The sequence below is a fragment of the Cyrtonyx montezumae genome, unplaced genomic scaffold, assembly GCF_038088225.1.
Source record: "Cyrtonyx montezumae isolate F1298 unplaced genomic scaffold, pur_monq_1.0 scaffold_4, whole genome shotgun sequence".
Classification (NCBI taxonomy): domain Eukaryota; kingdom Metazoa; phylum Chordata; class Aves; order Galliformes; family Odontophoridae; genus Cyrtonyx; species Cyrtonyx montezumae.
In genome coordinates, this window is record NW_027072045.1 from 22,466,140 (window position 1) to 22,486,575 (window position 20,436).

Consider the following 20,436-nt stretch of genomic DNA (forward strand, 5'->3'; position numbering starts at 1 on the left):
TTTAAGACAAAACCTTATAGTAACAAAACACATTACTAATGTGTACTAAAATAAGGTTATTTACTTAAAAATGATACATTGGACATAATCTGTGTACAGAACAAGCAATTCATGGTAAACTCAATAAGGCACCTTTTAAAGCAGATGCTGTACAAAATACATTAGTGTGTTACATTTTTAAAGGATTATTCTACACTTCTGGCATATAACACACAAGAGTGTGACCATTTGCCTTGTTCCACTCTTCCATTTTTTTATTTACATCCTCTCTAAGTTAGCTACAATGTTATTTATTCTTCTTGTATACAATATAGTACATTTTATGTTGGGCATGGCATGTCAGAGCACAAATGTCAGCACATGGTGTGGGTGTTTGTATCTGTAATCGAAGGCAAAATATGACAAAGCAACCATTACATTAGATTTGTTCAAAAGTTTGAAGTAATGTGCACTCCACTTCTGCTACACCGAGCAAGGCTAATATGGGGCTCCATAAAGCCCTATATCACACAATGTTGCCAGCTGTTTTTCAGACATCACTCCCTATTTAGAACAAAGACCGTGGGTACTAGATAAAATCTACTGATTCCAGAGGCACTGTCAGAAGAATGATGAAGTCATATAACATCCTAATAGCTGATGGAACATAAGCTTAACCTTCCTTCTAAAGGGTCTAATATAGAAAAAAAAAGACAACTATGTATGCTTCTCAAACATTTTTGGTTGTTGAAATACGATCTATGAGGACAGACAACATGTATGCAAATGATTCACTTTAAAAATGCATTCCAATGGTCGTTCAGATCAAGACAAAACTTTCATTGAGACTACTATGGAGGCAACAAAATGTTCATTTTACATTTCATTCAAGATAAGAATAATCTAGAAAAGAATCATAAAACTGATGCGTTTGGGGAAAGGCGTCCTTTTCCTGAGTAAAGCTCAGGAAAAATTACACTTTGAACAAAACCCAAAATACAAGCCTAAATTTTTACTACAGAAGCATCATATTTCCTTTGGAGTTTGCAAGTAATTTTAACAGAAGTAATTATATAAGTTATTTCAGTTATTTGGAAAATAATTTGAGTCACAAGTAACAGTTTAAATTAAAAACAAAAAAAGGCAGTTATGAAATTCAAAGGCACAGTTTTCCTGCTCCCAACATGCATTCACGCATTCCACATTTCTGATTTTTACTGATGTTCACAGTCATGTGTGTATATAAAGCACATTTGCCAGGTTTGGGAGACTTCTTTTAGACGACAAATCCTTATATACTTTTGAGCCAAAAAGGAGAATCCCATAAGGACAGACAAACCCAATTACCCATTCCATCCTTAAAGGCTTCTGAATTCTGCAGTATTGAATAAAGCAAAAACTTAGCTTAAGAGTATGTTTCATTATGTTATAATTAATGGGCTGGCTTGGAGCTAAGATCATTCTGAAAGATAGCTAAAATACCAGTATAGTCATACTTGAGCTCCAAACAGTCAATTACTTTGCTTGGAAGGTAGATACATGTTGAAGTGCTTTATGCAACCAGGTCCTTTAACAATTAGCTTTTTTATAGTACCAGCGAATCAAGGATTACTAAAGATCTAGCAGCTCCTCTTGATGACAGTGAAAACTACATATGCATGTTACGTATAAACGTAGTAAATGAAGTGCTGAAAAATAAAGGTTAATCTCCAAGGATTTTTGTCTCCCAAATATCAAAGATATTTGCAGCAGTCAGTTCACATCTTTGTCTAAGTGAATATGTAAATCAATTCAGATCTTAAGACGTCTACCAAAGATCATAATCTTACCAATTTGATAATGCCTGTACAACAGAGGAGAAAACAGGTGGATAATTAGAAACGACAGAAATTCACTTTCTTGTTTTGCTTATACTATTGCCAATGGCTTCTTGAAGCATGAGAGAAATTAATTTTTAAAAAGCTTACAGCTTATAAGGCTGTAACAGCTTCTGACAGCTGAAAGTAACAAAAGTATTCAAATTGGAACGGGTTAATTTAAATAAATCACCACGACCTAAAAGTTTAAACTAGCAGGGTGCCTAGTTAAACAATTTTCCTTATTGATAAAAAATTTTAGAGGTAAAACCAAAGAAAAAAGCTTTTATTTTTTTTTCTTTTGGCTCATACCAAATAATTTCTTGCTACCTGTGTAAAAATGATGTGCAAAGACAGGATTATTAATTTCAAACGTATCACATACTTCTTGGCAGTGGACGGAGAAACCTTCTTTTAAAAAGCCCTTTACCATGAGCACTGTGGCACAATATTGTATCTTTTGCCATTTTCAAATAAATTAAAATTGTAGTTGACTCATCTATGAACCTCTCCACCAGAGTACATATTAATACTTAAAGGCATTACTGAACAAAAGTAATGACTTTATTTTAAAAAAGGAAATGTCCCTCGAAATAGCTAGTTATCTATAAAATATCTAGCACTATTAAATAAAGTCTGTACATCATAATAGAAAATAAAAATACTGCTATCTTTTTGCCTGACCATTTACATTATGCAAACTACAGAATTAAAATGAAAAGATAACATTAGGAGGTTGTAGTTGTTCACAAATCACATTAGTTTTGCATTACATTTTTATCAGTTGTATTTAAGGGAAATCTAAACATATATCAAAACAATCTCCTAGTACATACTTTCAGACAACAGATAATCTGACATAAATCAATCTGAAGTTTTAACATTTTCTTCAATTTTAATATCATTCCTAACTTTTTTTCTTCAAATCTCAACTATGGCATATGTTTGTGTGGGTGAACATATCTAATTATACACATGTACATAGGACTAATTTATTTATTTTTTAATAAAGCACAAAACACACTGTATAAATAACTTCCCTTTTTAAAGTTATCTAGAACAAGATTTACAGTACAAAGTTATAGGCACTTAAATTATCAAATAGGTTCAAATGGTTGCAAATACTGTGTTTTCATTCTTCTGGCGATTCATGGACTTGAAGCTTCAACTTTATGGTACTGCTTCCTGACTTCAAAGTAGAAGTGTCAAAGGAATCATAACCTAATAATTCTGCCTTACTGTAACCTCATAGAGGGGTTCTGGTTTTCAACCAACTTGTCTGGATGGGAGGAGAAATGGAGGGAACTACGGTTTCTTGTGCATGCCAACCAATTGGCACAACAGGACCAAATTTCGTAACTTTAGTAACCTGTTACATCTTCACAAAATATCTTTCAGTGTCATTCCTCCTAAACGTGGCTGACTAGAGCTTGAAAACCTCAATGATTTACCTTTTCTCAATTCTGTAATTTTGCAACTGTCCACTAAGCGGCCCACAGACATAATCTCCTGCATTTACATCAGAGCAAAACCATTCAAAATCTGCTCGTTGTGAATCTTATCTTCAACAGTTCGAATATTCTCCAGGTCCTAACCTTTATTGTATTCTGTAATTCTTACTCTTTTGTGTCTGTACATTAGACTGGTTCTCAAGTCTGTCACAACTTCTGTCTAATTTTATCAAACAGCGAGAAAGCATACTTCTACAGCTGATTAATTCCCTCCTGTATGGAGAAGAGAATGACAGGCACCTACCAGTGAGTTTCAATAAAGCAGGGAGGCAAAACTCAACAATGGCATTTTTGTTAAGATATGAAGTACTCTACAGTAAAACACTGGTTGCATGTGGCACTGTGAAAAATGTACCAAATTTCACCAAATTACGGAGCCCACTCTACTGTAAGTGAGATGACTAAGGCAGTCTATGCCTCTAAGAACATTGTTTCAAGCACTATACAGACCAGGCAGGCATCTCTTAATTTATAAATGTTTCACATTTTAGCAGTTCTCCTTGTGATCAAAACAAGGATGGAGATAAAACTGCAATTTTTCAAGGATAACTTAATGGCAAAGACCAAATTATGTAGCAGACCTCTGATTGTGAAGCCACAAAATAGAGCCCTGATGACAAAACTTTGTTCATTTAAATTCCAAATGGCAGCAAAATAATCCTGGCACACACAAAGGCATAAGGAACTGTTAAACTGAGTAACATCACAAACAGACTCATAACCTACAGGCTGTTTCACAAAAACTTGGTATGGATTGGCTAGGTTTTATCAGGTAGAAGGCAAATAAAAAGCTTATATTCTCCATCTCTGTTGAATCCATATAGCTTGTTAGGCTTTCACAGAAAGCACTGTAATCTAAACATTCAATTCAGTACCCAGAGTTTTACTGGAGACTCACTAAGTATGACTGAAGTCTCGATGCAGCTAATACCAAAACAAAATGCATATTTTAATCAAGGCTGTCCATATACATAGCATGTAGTGTAGAGAGTCTCTCAGCATCACAGTCTATGAAGTACTGAAAGATTTGATTAGCAGCCTGTAGAAGTGTGGTGAGAAAATACACCGAATCTCAGTTATTTCCTCTTTCCACATAGGTCTCACCCATGTTTGAGTGAAAAGTTCTAGGAGTTCAGCTTTGCTCTCCAATGTCAATTTACTATGTCAAATCTTTACATCTTGTGATTCCACCATCTTGGCAAGTGTCTTCTTGATCCTCAAGGCAGTGAGTCTTGAAGCAGGATTGTGAGCCCAGCATTCAGACATTAATTTTAATATTGCTCTTAAACACTGTTAAATAAAAAACAAAGGAACAGTATTGTAACAACAGATAGATCTGAGAGGTATATAGTGTAGGTTATCTGTCATGCTCAGAGTAGAAAGCTCTTACATCCAAACCAGTAACTTGCACGTATTCAGCAAAACTGCTGATGGAGATCTTCCTCCCAACCTCCACACTGCCTAGTACTGCAATAGTTGAAATAACTGAACCGTTTCTTCAGTTTCACAGATGCTCTGTCACAATTTATTGCTATAACTCAAGAATGTATGTATATAAATTATAGTAATGAGCAGAAAAAAATCCATGTGTACAACAGAGGAACCATAGATAACTTTCTCACAGAAAATGAGTTAAGTGACAGAACTTCTTCCAATCATCAAAAAATACAAAGGAGAAAAGTGAGAATTCTGAGAAGAAACCTAATACTTTGGGAAAAAAGGGTATGGCATATGTAGCCTTGTAAATGAAATTGTGAAGCCTTATTTACTGCATTCAAGCTGTTGCTCTTTAAAAACATGTTTATGTTTAATATTTCAGTTACATCACAGCATAGAAATAATATCTTTTGAAATGAGAAACAAAAAGTAAATATTCCTATCACAATCAAGAGACAATCCTATTAATAGCCTTCCAGGGTCAAAAACAATATGCTGAACTCTGAATATACTGCCTAAAATAAGGGCAACCAAATTACTTCCTATTACATAAAATACTTCATACCACAAACCAACATGTAATACATATTAGAATTAGTGACACCAGTAAGAACTAAATTTATTGGGTTTAGTTTCAGTCAATCCCTCCCCCTGTTTCATTGTCTAAACATAAGATAACTTTTGGAGCCATACTTATACATATCAATGTTGTTTCAGGGTGCCTTTTTCCCTGATTTCTGCAAAGTTGCATCAAAATATGGAATTTTGAGTTTATTTCAAACAGATCTTTATTCCACTATAGCTGTGCAGTTTAAAATATCAGGATGTCTGTCTCTGTTTACAAAGCCTTAACACTGCAAAATTAAAATATCCTTCTTTACAAATGAACAAATGGAATGAATTCTTCCTTTCAGCATACTCACTTCATCACTATTCCATCTGTTAGATACTACTGGGCGCAGACGTTTGACACACACCACTTCTCTCATGTCCTCATAGGATGGATCATTTGGCACCATGTCATAGTATGGCAACTGATACTCTTCAACAATACCTGGAGATAATTGTGAAAGATCAAACATAGTTTAAGAAAGAAGAACAGCAACAAAAAATACGTCTCTAGTCCCTGATTTCCTTAACCAGGAGCAAAAATGAATAGCTTAATGCCAAATCAAACCAAACACACTATTATACTGCAAAACAAAGCCTGAAACTTCTTAACAGTAATCTTTTCAAGTAAAACTCCAGTAGTTATGAATATTAAGTTTAAAAGTTCCTTGCAGTACCTTTGATTTTAATAGCCAGTGTATAACTTGACATCTTCTAATCCAATCTACACTACAAAGAAACATGGAGAAAGCAAAACTTGGAAGAATATAAAAAGAACCACAATGCCACAAAGGAACAGTGAAGAAAAAAGGAAGGAGAAGTTGCAAGAATATCTAAAACATTGAATAAGAAAAGAAATGTAATAAATTATACCAGAATACCTCAGCAATTACGTCTTAAAAGTTGCATTAACAATACAGTTGTTGAAATACATCTGTATTCCACTACCTCTCCAAGACCTGGCACGTGGCCTTTTGAGCAATGAGAAAACAACCTAAGCTTCTTGATTTTAATAATAAAAAAGGTTTAGGGTCAGTGGTTTTCAGCCAGTATTCTGGACAGATAGTTTCTACTGCTTTAATGGAAAGCAAGTCTGTTGATAACAGGCTTGTTAGATTATTTCCTTATATTATTTTCAGTAAAACTATGTAATGTTAAAGGAGAGAAAAGGTCCTGGTAGATCTTACACAGAACATTTAACATTTAGAAGTTTACCTCCTGTGATACAGCGTCGAGCCATTTCCCAAATTATCAGCCCAAAACTGTATATGTCAGCCATGATGTATGGTTGAAAATGGTTTTTATTCAGGCTTTCATCTAGGACCTCTGGAGCCATGTAACGTTTTGTTCCCACTCTAGTATTCAAGGGAACATCAACTTCATTTGTGTCACTGTAGGAAAACAGACAAGTTAGCCAACTGTTGACTGTTACAAGACATGGTATGAAACTGCATGTGTAAGGATGCAATCACTACATTGCAAAGCTCCCATTTACAGATTATTTTCTTTCATCTATTTCTTTCTCAATATTACACTTCAAACAGATTGTACCACTGAAAAACATAACATGGAAAAATGATCCTGAGTATGGAAATTATTCATTTACTGCATTAAAAACAAAATTTAAAGAACACTATGAAGATGAACATATTTGGCAGCAACTCAAATGAAAACTATTTGTATAAAGGCTTCTATGCTTTCTTGCAAGCTCTAGTGTAGTACATATCTCTGGCTTCAATGAGCTTGTGGAAAAGTAAAATGCATTTTCAATATTACTACTACAGTATTATTTTCATCATTTAGTTTCAACTCTCACACTGTTCATATTTTCTGTGAGATAACTTATAGCAGAACTAGATAATAGCTGCTAGCATGGAAGGTCAGTTTTGAATAACAAAGAAATTTTCTTCCTTTCCTCTAAAAAATTATTGCTGTTTTCCACAAATAAATGTTTCCTTCTTTTTTTTGCTCCTTAACCTGTTTTCAGCTTGATGCTCACTGGTATTCCAAGGATTAATTATATTTTAATCTCAAAACAAACCAACAAAAATATCCCTGAAAAAAATGCAACCTAAGGACTCAGTATCTCTTTTTAAACTGGATATCTGGTGCATTAAAAAGAACACAGTTTTTTTTCCATAACAGATTTGCTTACATACCTGTTAAACTTGACTGCAAGACCCAAGTCAGCAATACAGCACGTTCCATTCTTCTTTATCAAAATGTTTTTACTTTTCAGGTCCCTGTGTGCAATAGCAGGCTTGCCTTGAGTCCCATAGATTTCTGTGTGTAGGTGGCACAGACCACATGCAGCAGAGTATGCTAGTTTGAGGAGAGCCCTGTTGTCTAGTGTAGTGCACTTCAGAAAATCATACAGCGATCCATTTTCATGATAATCTGTAATCAAGTAAAGCTGTGTCCAGGATCCAGTGCCCTTAATATCTGCAGCTATAAAACCTATCAAATACATAAAACAAAGTTACAATTTATTTGAATGTAAGTTATTTATGCAATAGATTCGATAAGAATTCTTACAGCTTTCTTGTCTTAGACTGAATCAGAATGTATCTTTTTCCCCTTCTGAGCACTTGTAACATGAGAGCTCAGATTTCTCCTGTATGAGGTCACCATTCCAGACTTAGAGCACAGAGATGGCAAACATTTTCAACCAGAAGTATAAAGAACTTATTATTTATATAATATTCTATTAGTCACCATTCCAGACTTAGAGCACAGAGATGGCAAACATTTTCAACCAGAAGTATAAAGAACTTATTATTTATATAATATTCTATTAGTATACATTAAGAAACACTCATGAGATAATTTCACAAGATGCAACATGCTCCTCCTCAACCCACTCAGTAAGAGCTCCTCCTCCTTCACCCTAACATAAGCTTAAACAAACACCACGTTGTTTCCTTACCAAGGATATTTTCATGACGCATTAAAACCGTTTGGTAAATCTCTGTTTCTCGGAACCAACTGGCTTCTTCTGTGGTAAAAAACACTTTGACTGCAACTTTTTCACCCCTCCATTTGCCCATCCACACTTCACCATATCGTCCCTTTCCAACTTGCCTCACCATCTGAATTTGTTTGGCAATAGTGCGCTGAACCTAGAAGAAAATGAAAGAAAAGAATTGGTGGGGGAGAAGAGTAAATCCCAGCAACCAACCAAAGGCACCCAGGCAAGCTGCTTGTCAAATCTAGGTTACTTTGGATTTTGAACCTATTTGAAGATTAGCTCTATATTATTCTCCACTATTGTCTTTCAAACTCACTGTTGTGTTTGAAAGAAATGCATGAAAACAATCTCTTATTTAATTAAGATGCATTCCAATTGATTCTAGATTATAAATCATACACTTTTCACTTGCTAATCCTTATAAAAGTATGAACTATCATGTTGGACCGAAAAAGGCAAACAACTATTAACCAATAAAGAACAAATCCATTTATCAGATAGTAGACACTGAGGAAAAAAAAAAAAAAAGAGTTCATTCAGCTGTATACTTGTGTTCTCCATTCAATGCATTCCCATCTTCTCCTATTTTTGACAATAGATACAGATTTCCTAACAAATAATCTGCTTTTACACTTCAAGTATGGGCTTCCATACTTCTTCAGTTTCTCTTTTATCTTTCACAGTCATTGCAAATTAAAAATAATTAATGGATAAGCTGCTTTGCTCTAGGCATAAGGTACAAAGCCAAACTACATACTAAATGGACACAAGTTAAGTGTTGGAAATCTTGGGTTTATTATTTACCAGTAACGGTAGTCCTGAGCCACTGCCAGAACTCTGTGACTGGTCAATGAGGTCTTTTAATGACTCCCCAGCTGGAATAAACGCTTCATCTTGTTCCAGGTCACGGTTGTAACAGTGTCTCTTTGCCATTGACTTACAATAATGCCTGCAAATAGTAAGAGTAGAAGAAAAGTTAAGCTTCAAAACACTTCTTCCAAGTATTTAGTAAGCTGAACTAGGAAAAAAGTGATTTCAATGGACAAGTTTTTTTCAAGAAAAACAGACTTCATGGTACAATTTTATCCGGAAAAGCAAATTACAGAGGTTTGGGGTTGTTTTTTCTCTTTTAACTTAAAAGACGTGTACTATCTACAGAGGCACACCCATTTATTGTGTGTCATGTGAAAAATTAGCATTTTAAAAATTCAGCTTGCAGCCAGTGTTACCAGTATAAACCACCACTGCTTTTGGTTTAGAGGAAAGGACTGAACTTTGAGACACGGCAGATAGGGCCGACACACACATTGCTGCCGAAGCTGCTGGGATGATGCTAACCTCCATCTAAGAGCTGGAGCAGACAGAAGCAGGCATCGAACAGTGCTTGTGTGAACTACCAGAGCTCAGACAGTAAATTATTTAAACATAGCAGAAAGTCAGAAAACACATCCTTACTGCTTAAGGCCTGCAAAAATGTTATGCAAAGGTAAGTCTTAGATCATATTCACGAAACAAAAATGACTGAAGATTTAAATTTTTATATATAGCTGACATAATCCTCTTAATCAAATGCTATAATATAGCTACAAATAGCTTACAAAACTGTAAGCAATCACTTGGTACCTAAAGGACCAAAATAATCTAAATTCTGCTCTGAACATTTCATTTCTACCTAACAATGCAAACAACTCTATTTACACTCATATGAGAAATAAAAGATGTTACCAATAAATGAAGTGCTTTCCTTACTTGTAACAAAAGCAGCTAAATAAGATGATCATGACAATTATGCAGACTGCCATAGAAATTAAGACTGCCATCCAACGAATGCTGCCATCAAACAGTCCATCTATTAATAAAACAAGAAATTTCCAAAGTAGTTTATTAGTAAAATGCGTAGCACACATAGCTCACTTAGATTTTATCTTTTCATCTACTGAATACTTTAGAATTGCACAGTAACTACATAAACAGTGTCCCATAAAATGTGACAATTCCAGGGATCTTGCCAGACCATACAGCAGAAGTTCTTCTAGCACTTTCAAGGCACTGCACTTTCTTTTCCATATTAATGCTTTAAATATCCAGTGTATGTGCATGAGCATTGTGTAAGAGATGGAAGCATAACAAAACTTCCTTTCAGAGCAATACAGCAGACCTACAAAACAATTACCTAGAATTTCCTGATGTCATCTTGTTATTTATAATACTGCTGATAAATTAAGCAGGTAATAAAGTTTCAGTACTGACTGATGACAAAATACAACACTAGTAATAAAAAGTGCATGATATCTTTCATATATTATGGTGTCAGAATCAACTCACATACTGTCAAAACGTATCCACAATAACATCGTTGGATTTATTTTATTTGTAAGGGTTTTGATCTATTAACATTGAATCTAGACATGAGAACAAACCATATTTCTTCAGATGAAGCTGCTGTTTTGAAATCTACTCTGAAGAACCATTTGAAACATTTGTGGAACTTAATAAGAAATACAGTATCTTGACTACCATATGTTCTCAGTAAAAGTTTTGTAGTAGGACTGGTTCACTTATAAGCAGATTAATACATCCAGGGACCCTTATGTAAATCTTGAGCTGACAATTGTCAAAACAATTATTGCTGGCAAATTATTATGAAGAGCCCACTAGTCCCAGAGAACTTCCCATCGCCATTAAACGTTTCAGGAATCTACACTGCTACCCTAGTGGAAGCACTAGAGATGACAACACATAATAGGAATCCATTTAAACAAAAAAAGTTTAAGTAGAATCTAGTGTCCAGCGTTATACACCAGAGAAAAAAACGATGTATACATGTTTTAAGGAGTTCAGTATTCTTTAAAATTCACATGCAGTCTTAAAAATGGATGTAAAAGTATCTGGTTGACAGAGGAAAGCGATGAATCTACTTCAAGAGTATGAGATTCATTTATCAATTAACATGACGCTAATTTATTAAAAAAAAATAAACCACACACAGAGCAATTGCAGTCCATATAGTGACTGAATATTTTAAATGTAAACAACAGATCATAAAAGCTATCAGGAACCACTGTCATTAATCATCATCAGGTTGCATAAGCAAAAAGGCCCAAACAAGGTTCTTTTTGCTTATGCAAAAAGGTCCCAGTGATAGAACAAAGGGCACTGGGAGCAAGGTGGAACATAGCAGGTTCCACATGAATATGAGCAAAAACTTCTTCACAGTAAGGATAACAGAACACTGGAACAGGCTGCCCAGAGAGATTGTGGGCTCTCCTTCTCTGGAGACATTCGAAACCTGTTTGGACATGCTCCTGTGTGACCTAACCTAGGTTTCCTGTTCCAGCAGGAATATTGGACTAGATGATCTTATGAGGTCCCATCGAATTCCTGACATTCTGCGGTTCTCTGAGACAGGAAAACAGTTTGAATGATATTACTCCAAATTAGAAAAAAAATACATTCATGAGCCTGCAATGTGCCCTTACCACAAAACAGGCTACCTGTATCCTCATCTGCTTTAGGCTGAGCATTGCCAATAAGCCAAGGGAAGTGACCCTCGCCCTCTTGTTCAGCACTGGTCCCATTCAGAGTACAGTTATGTGCTCCATGTCCAAAAAAGGGACATCATGGACATAACAGAGACAGTCCAGCAAAGGGCTGCAAAGATGCTCAAGGGGCTGGAGCACCTGTCCTGTGAATAAAGGCTGAGGGAGTTGGGACTGTTTAGACGAGAGAAGAGAAGGCTCAGTGGAATCTTAGCAATGTAAATAAACAGATCAGAAGATCACATGCAGATCGAGATGTAAGTGAACAGGCAAAGATTAAAAAGCATGACTATGGAGAAACAAACTTGGCTTTGAAATGGCAAAAAACTAGAAATGAAGTATGAAGAGTAGTAAAGAGCTTCAAATTAAAATGACTTAAGGAAAAAACACGCAACTGCAATATTGTGATTGCATTTTCTCCTCATTTTTACCTGGTGATCAAGAAGCAGAGAACGCACCAACATCAGCAGCAATGAGAACACTTTAAAGCTGCCTACCTGTACTATCAAGCGGTGGTAATGTTGGTTGTAAATCCTGATTGCAGAAGTCAGTCCGACAGCATTCAATTGTTCGACGTAACTGTGCTTTTGGTGAATCCTGTTGAAGGAGAATTGAAAAAAAATTCAGATTCTGAAGTGACCAGCTAGTTGTATCCCACTGATAGAACTCAGCAGAAACAAAAGTTGAGGTCATTTTAATTTAAAAACACAAACCAATTTTAAAAAGAAAAAGAAAGAAAGAAAGAAAGCAGTTCAACTCTACCATTTAATGTATGAGACCTTTACAGTGGTAGATGAGTACCATCTAATTTCTTTGGATGCATACAATATACATGTGTATCTCTTCTTTTTCCACATCAGTACAAAAATTAACTAACTGCAATTGAACTGGCTATTTCAAATAATGTAAAATTTTTAAGGTTGGCCAAAGAACAGTTATTATATTTTAAATAAATATTACTCATGACAGAAAAACAACTGCTCTAGAAATTTCAATTGCATTCATTGTAGCAGCACTATGTGCTTCAAAAACATTTTCAAAACAATATATATTAAAACAGAATAGCACGTACGCTAATCTGAAGGTAAGACACTAATACAAATGGAAGAGGGGATACCTCAGGACTGATTTGCAATAGTGTAAAACATTCACATTTGTAACTGAAGTCAACAGTGCTTCCAAAAAAATGTTCTTAGTATTCAAAACAGAGACAGTATTTTGGAAATAAATAAATAAGCATAATATAGCTGATGATTATCTCTGTAAGCTTTGTTTAATATAAATGTAACAAAGGAAAAAGAAAAAAATCAGTTGATGAGCTATATCCCCTTTTTCTAAAGAAATCCCTGCTATATTAACTGCATTTTCAGTTCCTATTTCTGTAACGGATAAAGGAGTTTAAAGGCATCACTCTACTGAAACATACCAGTTCAAATCAAAAGCAAGTTATATGTAATTAATATTAACTTCTCTGAAAAGGAAAAAAGTTACATATCTAATAGAAAAACATACATATTTGCTAAATTATGTGTATGTTCACCAAACTTTAAGGGGAAATGAAATGTCAAATGAACTGAAGATAAAGAACTTCAAAATTCAATCAAGAAATCTCAAACTGTAACAAGCTCCTTGGATCAATTAGTTTTACTATAAAGTTGCTTCTTCAAGTAAGGAAACAACTGACAGAAGTAACAGGGTGTGTCCTCTGTTTATTTTGTCACCAAATTGTAACTGCTTGCAGAGAGCTATAAAAAGCCTAGATTTTACTCAAATCTATGCTCACAAACCATTAGGAATCCCATTCTCCTCAGTGCAACAGCAACATGTAAAACTTTGATTGCAGACAAACTACAGAGGTTTAAACTACTTATGCAGTTTCCCTAAATAATCTCCAAGGGTATTTCCAACTTTAACAGTATCCTCTTTTTACCTTGCACTGGAAGTCTGAACCTTCGTACTTCATGCAGCCTGAAGCAAGTGTTGGTTCCCCATGTTCATCTTCCTCAATGATAGCAAAGCAATGCCCATTAGTTCTGGAATAAACAGATCAGGTGTGTTTTACCAACCCGTTAGCTCTTATACCGTTGCTTGGTATGTAGCATTAGAAGACCACGAAGTCATTAACAATTGCAGTTTCTAAATAAAAATAATTATCTGTAATGATTGTTACTAGACAGTTTGAGATCACACTTTCTTCTCCTCTCTCCCAGTATTTTCAAATAAAACACTGTGGTGAGTATTTCCTCTCAAATTTCTGCCTTTATACACCAATTTCCTCCAACTATTTTAAATTTTTTTTAATCCAATCACACAGGCAGTTGTTCAGAAACAACTGAGGAGTGTGGATTTGCAGAGATCAGACCAAGTAGGCTCACTGGTTTACAAATTTATTAGTTAAAAAAATAACAAAAGAAACAACAAAACCCCCCAAACTCCCTTGTGTGTGTTCTTGAAGCAACAATAATAAAGTATGGAAAGAAAGTCCTGGTATGTGAAAATTGGCAGCTTTAAACCAACATACACTACCACCCTCAATAAAAAAAATCTATAAAAAATAAACATACAAAAAGCATTCAAAAAGTAATTCCGAGCAGAACGCCCAAAGCCAACTTTCTGAAAGACTATTTAAATTAATGTAAAGAAACTAACAGTGTTATTTCAGAATAATCATTTATATTGCCATTAGTCACTTCAGATGAAAAAAAATAAGGCCTATACTGACTTTATACAGTAGAGGGCGATACAAAGCAAAAGAAAAGCAGCAAGGGAATTTAGAGACAAAAAAAACCAAACAACAAAAACAACAAACCAGAGAGATCTACAAAAACTTTCCAGGTGCAGAATCATGTCTGTAAAATACTATGCAAATTTATGTTTCAAAACACATTATCAAAGTTGGATCCATAAAAGCTACTTTATATGCCACACAACAGACTTAGAGGCTCTTAATTATTCTAAGTAGTCAAAGTATTACACTAAGATAATTAATGTTATTTATCTTTAGATCAATTCTTAAGGAAGAGTTTCCATGTTTCCTTAAACGTGGAAAGGTGAACAAAAAAATACGAGACAAGGATTAAGGGACATTTCAAGACATAAAAATAAAAAGATTTTAAGAAGGCATACAATTAATAAACAATTCTTGTAAGACACCTGGGCCTATCCAAGTTAAAGCTACCAATATGTTCCTGTGATCAGAGACTTTTTTTAAACCCATCTTTCCCTCACTCACTTCTGCACCTAAAATATAACATGAAAAATACTCAGTACACAGACATGTAACTCAAATGCTTTTTTTTGACTGCTACGTAATGAAATATGAGACTATAAACAGGCATATAGTCAAATCAGAAGGTTTAGACTCTGGTTATTTCATGTTCACCCACTTCATGCTCTCACGTACAAAAAGCCTCCTCAAAGAGCCTGTCTGTCCTGCATGCAATACTTACATGCATGTGTTATTAATAGCATCATCTGGACAATGTCCTGAGCAGTAGCACTTAAGAAATGGTAAGGTGTCTTCCGGAGCGAGTGTTACTCCATTTCCTTGTTTCTTTTGGTCAGGATTTGTCTTCATTCCTGTCCCATGGAGCATGCTGTCTAGATTTTGTCCTGAAAAAAAAAAAAACAAACAATAAAAGAATATGTATTTCTGCATCTCTGAGAACTGGCTAGGAAATTCAGAGAAAAATTTACCACAACAGAAACCTTTTATCATCAAATAACTGAATTATACAAGATATTAGAACTCCCCTGAGAATACAACAGAACTTTGAGTTAAGCCTTTTAGTCTAGAAAGATCTAGCTCATATTTTGTTTCTTAGTAGCAAATTGCCCAGCCGTAATCAATATGAACAGAAAGGATATTCTTCCTTTTTGAGGTGGGGCAGAAAAGTAGTGATGCAAGGCTGGTAAGAATTTTCTGAAGAAAGCCTTTCTCATTCCTGTGCTCAGAAAGCCAAGAGGCTGGCTGCTGGGTAACCACAACAGCATAATTTTATGCATGACCAAACATACTTAATATGCAATTTTGTAATTCTCTGAACTGAAGTCATTTTTTATGGACTCATGATCTCATAGAAGAGCACTAATAACTCCAGAATCTCTTGGGTTTTTTTGATCTCCGAATGTATTAGTACTTCAAAACAGAGCTAAGGTAAATCTTGTTTGCAAATTAAATTTGCATAAATGACATGAACATTCTCACATAAGAGCTTTCAGAGAACAAAAATAGGGCTAAACAATGTTCCCAAATAGTCTTCAATTTCTCAGCATTAGGAGACTTGAGCATCATTTATTCTACTTCATATGATTAAAGTGCTTTTCTGAATGTAGGAATTCATAAGAAAAATACTATCTGTCTTCTGAGGGAAGAACATCCAGAAAATAAAAATAAATCTGGAACATGAACTACCTCATTTGGAATACACTTTGTGACCACTATGAGAAACAACCTGCATCCGTTTCCGTCAGCTCTATTGCATGTAATAGCACCAAGAAAAAAAAAAAAAATTATGAGTTGCCCAACAGTATTCTTAGTATTTTAAGTCCTGAAAGTGTGAGCCAAAGTCAGGAGAATTGTGAACAGACTCACCTGCACTGCCCGAATTTACAGCCCATCTCTGTGAGATGCTTACTGTGCAATAGAAAATAGCAGCCAGTTTGGAATGATGGGAGCTTTTAAAAAAAAATCAGTTACCAATCAGCAAGTGCAAGCACCTCAATGCCTCTCAAAAAGACCCGTCACAGTGAAAACTTCGAATTTATGTAGGGATAAAAAATATTTTGGAGGAAGCTCATAGTTGCGTAACAGATTCTTGTGGCTTCTTGTTGAACTCATAGAACACTAGCTGTACAGTAATGAAGATGTTACTCTAATGTTCCACCATGACCGACAGATGTGTAGAAAAGACTGATAAAACTTGCGCAGCTATCACTTGCTGCAGGACTCCGTTCTAACATCCATTGTCAATAAGCCAAATGTGTGAATAAATATTTGTGAAATGCGACATTGAACAAACAAACAAAAATAACCCATGAAGACAAACAGACTTGTAGATTTCTTTTCCTAAATGCAGTAGGGAGTGCAGAGCCAATTCAGCTTTCTCGCGGTAAGGACACTGCACCTTCTTCAGACACAATTAGGAGTATATCCTTATTTTAACTAAAAATTCAAATAACTTGGCCATGTTTTATTGTAAACACAGTTTTCAACAGTCCAAGTAACATCCAATATGCATCACATTTACCCGTGCAACAGGTATTTCAGATTTAATCAAAAGGAATTTCACACTTCTCAAGTGCCCACTAATTCACATCCGTCCTCTCTCTCTTTCTAGTTTTCATCCCAGCAAAAAAATGAAAGTTCATTTTAATATCATGCAGCAGATGCTACACAACATTGTTTTCAGTTTTGAGAAACCTGACCTGCTCAGAGGAATCGTAACTCTACTTACCATTTACTAAAAAAAAAAAAAAAAAAGCCACTGCATACATACAAATATTATTTTTCCTTCTTATTTTGTTAAACTAGCAAGATATATTCCCTTAATTTAGGAACTAAATGGTTAATACTGTAAAAACCTCTATATCTTCAAGGAAATTCCACATGTTCAAAGCCTGAATATGATCTACATCTCACCGACACTCATCCATCTTCCTACTCTGAACATTAAACGCATTTTTTCAATTTGTTAGAGGGTATCAGGAACCCTTAATGTAGGGCTACTCCCAGCTCTTACGAGAAAGAACAGAATATGAAATAGTAATTTGTAATAGGTTCAGGCTAACATAATCCATTTAATTCCCCAGAACTTTTTGACAGATACATCTATAAATTACTGAAGGATAGTTTTTATTTTCCCTGCTAGTGCAAAGGTGTCATCTAAATTTTAAGCCCAGTCTGTCATTTTTCAAGCAGTATTATTTTTCCTAAACTAACACTGCAGCATGACTAATGTATACCAGTTTTTTACAGTTAAAAAAAAAAAAAGATGAAATACATTTTTCCTCTTAATTCTTCAGGATGAATTGTATACTATTTACAAGAAAGGGAGGAAGGAGGACTTGGGGAACTACAGGCCATGAGCCTCACTTCTGTGTCTGGGAAGATCACAGAACAGATTCTCCTGGAAGACATGTTAAGGCAGATGACAGATGAGCGGATGATCCGAAACAGCCAGCATAGTTTCAGCAAGGGAAGGCCACGCCTGACCAATCTAGTGACCTTCAATGATACAGTGATGGCAACAGTGGAAGGCAACTGATGTCATCTACCTGGACATTTATAAGGCCTTTGATATGGTCACTCCACAACATCCTTATCTCTAAACTGGAGGGAAATGGATTTGAAGGGTGGACTATTTGGTGGGTATGGCATTGGTTGGAAGGTCGCAGCCAGAGTCAAATGTCAGTACAGGTGAGCTGAAACATGCTCCAACAACCACAGAGAAGCCGACAAAACTTTAAGCCCACAGTATAGCATTTGCTCCATACCATCACCACAATGTCTCATATGTACTGTGTTAATTTCAAATAAAATTAAGCCTGTAATTTTGTATTCAGCTGTATCAATCAACACTCCCAAGTCCTTCTCAAGCCATTCTACATACAACCCATATCTGCGTTTGAGATTGCCCTGACACAGATGCAGGACCTTGCCCTTGGTCTTGTTGGCATGGGCCCACTTCTCAGGCCTGTCCAGGTCACTCTGGATAGCGTTCCTTCCCTCCAGTGTGTCAACTGCACCACTCAGCTTGGTGCCACCTGCAAACTTGCTGAGCGTGCACTTGATCCCACCTTCCATGTAACCTACAAAGATGTTAAATAGCATTGGTCCCAACACTGATCCCTGAGGAATGTAACTCATCAGCAATCTCCACTTGGTCACTGAGTTGCTGACCACAACTTCTTTGAGTGTGACAATCCAGCCAATTCCTTATCCAGTGAGTGGTACATCCATCAAATCAATTTTTCTCCAACTTGGTTACCACAGTGTCATGCAGGACAGTATAAAATGCTTTGCACAAGTCCAGGTAGTCCACTTAAGTTGTTCAAAATAAATTATCCTTAAAAAGGGAGTTATCCTGACAGAACTATAGTAAATATTTGTTATATTAGGTAGGTCTTCCTCACAAAAAAAAAAAAAAGAAGCTTTGAAATTTGTATGCAGCAATTTTAGATTACTTTTTCTTGCTGCTGGATACAAACACTGCAAATCACCCACTACGACCAGGAGCTGTCACCATTCTGCTGATAAGAAGTTTTCCAGATTTAACAGATAGACAGACAGATAGATAAAAACCTTGGTATAACTGATACAGATAGAACAAAATAGAAGTACTTTCTGTTAAAAACACAGTAACACAGAAAATTAGTGTTATGGATACAAATAAAGTATCTTAAATACTTCCATGAGCTCTGCATTCTGACATTCTTACCCTATAAGCCTCTATAGTGCTGCCTTTTTTTTTTTTTTAATAAATATATCAAGCCTGTGATCTCCGAAGGCCAGGCATGCTATAAGTAGCTCCACCTAGCAGAACTGGTTCCTTAAAAAACAAACAACAAACCTAAATAAATAAAAACAACAACAACAAAAATCACAGCCAAGTTCCCAGACTACTTGTTTAAAAGCTTCCACTGCCATCCTCCTGCTCCCCCAGGGGCTACACAACAGAGTTTAACAGAGCGGTGCCCCAGTCAGTAATAACCAACCTGTGGGACCCACTTCTCCTCCCCCAGAACAGTCACTTCTGAAGAATACTCTGTGTTCTTGTATATTAAATACAAGAGATAAAAAAAAGACAATTCCCCTTCTAATTTACTTAAAAACAACAACAAAAAAACAACCCTCACTGCATTATAGCTTACATTAAGTGTACTTTTGAAGAACAAAGTTAATCTCAAATTTAGCTTAAGATATAGGTACATACAATCTCTTCCTAATCCATTAAAATAACTTAATCAGAAAAAAAAAATTAACAGTAATAACAAGTTTTAATTACCAATAATTTAACAGGTTTGATGCCAATGTTTTAAAGATATGTGGAGCCACAAGTTGGGAATAACACAGGTAAACAGAAATACACTGTTCCTGAGCAATAAATCGGTCCCTGAAAAATTAATTTCCTTCTGCAGATTTTGGAATATACATATAGTTTTCAGATCAGTTACTGAATTTAAACACAAAGCATGAAATTCAGAAAGTGCATAGAAGTTAAACTATTTTCTATATAATAATTTTCAATCACAGAATGGCTTAGATTGGAAGGGACCTTAAAGATCACACAGTTTCAACCCCTCTCCTATGGGCAGTTGACACCCACCAGGATCAGGCTGCTCAGAGCCCCATCCAGCCTGGCTTGGAATACCACCAGAGATGAGGTGTCCACAATTTCTCTGTGAAATCTGTTCCAGGACCTCACTATCCTTGGAGTAAAAAATATTTGGTACCTATCAGCTTATTTTTTCCACATTGCCACAAAAAAAAGAGTCCTCCAAGAATCCAACAAGTGCAGAGATAACTGGTTCTTTGT

At 35.5% G+C, this 20,436-nt stretch overlaps 1 protein-coding gene across 1 annotated transcript in view; it reads right to left on the reverse strand.

Moving 5' to 3' along the window:
- Positions 1-3,430: 3,430 nt before the first annotated feature.
- BMPR1A (bone morphogenetic protein receptor type 1A) overlaps positions 3,431-20,436 on the reverse strand; it is a 74,241-nt gene continuing 57,235 nt past the window's right edge. Inside the window, exons 4-13 of the mRNA XM_065746807.1 lie at positions 15,349-15,511; positions 13,830-13,932; positions 12,397-12,496; positions 10,110-10,209; positions 9,165-9,309; positions 8,319-8,511; positions 7,552-7,849; positions 6,608-6,783; positions 5,707-5,837; positions 3,431-4,636 (exon numbers count right to left, since the gene is read on the reverse strand). Coding sequence (XP_065602879.1) covers positions 4,511-4,636; positions 5,707-5,837; positions 6,608-6,783; positions 7,552-7,849; positions 8,319-8,511; positions 9,165-9,309; positions 10,110-10,209; positions 12,397-12,496; positions 13,830-13,932; positions 15,349-15,511 — 1,535 coding nt within the window. The 3' untranslated portion in view covers positions 3,431-4,510. The remainder of the gene's footprint in view (positions 4,637-5,706; positions 5,838-6,607; positions 6,784-7,551; positions 7,850-8,318; positions 8,512-9,164; positions 9,310-10,109; positions 10,210-12,396; positions 12,497-13,829; positions 13,933-15,348; positions 15,512-20,436) is intronic.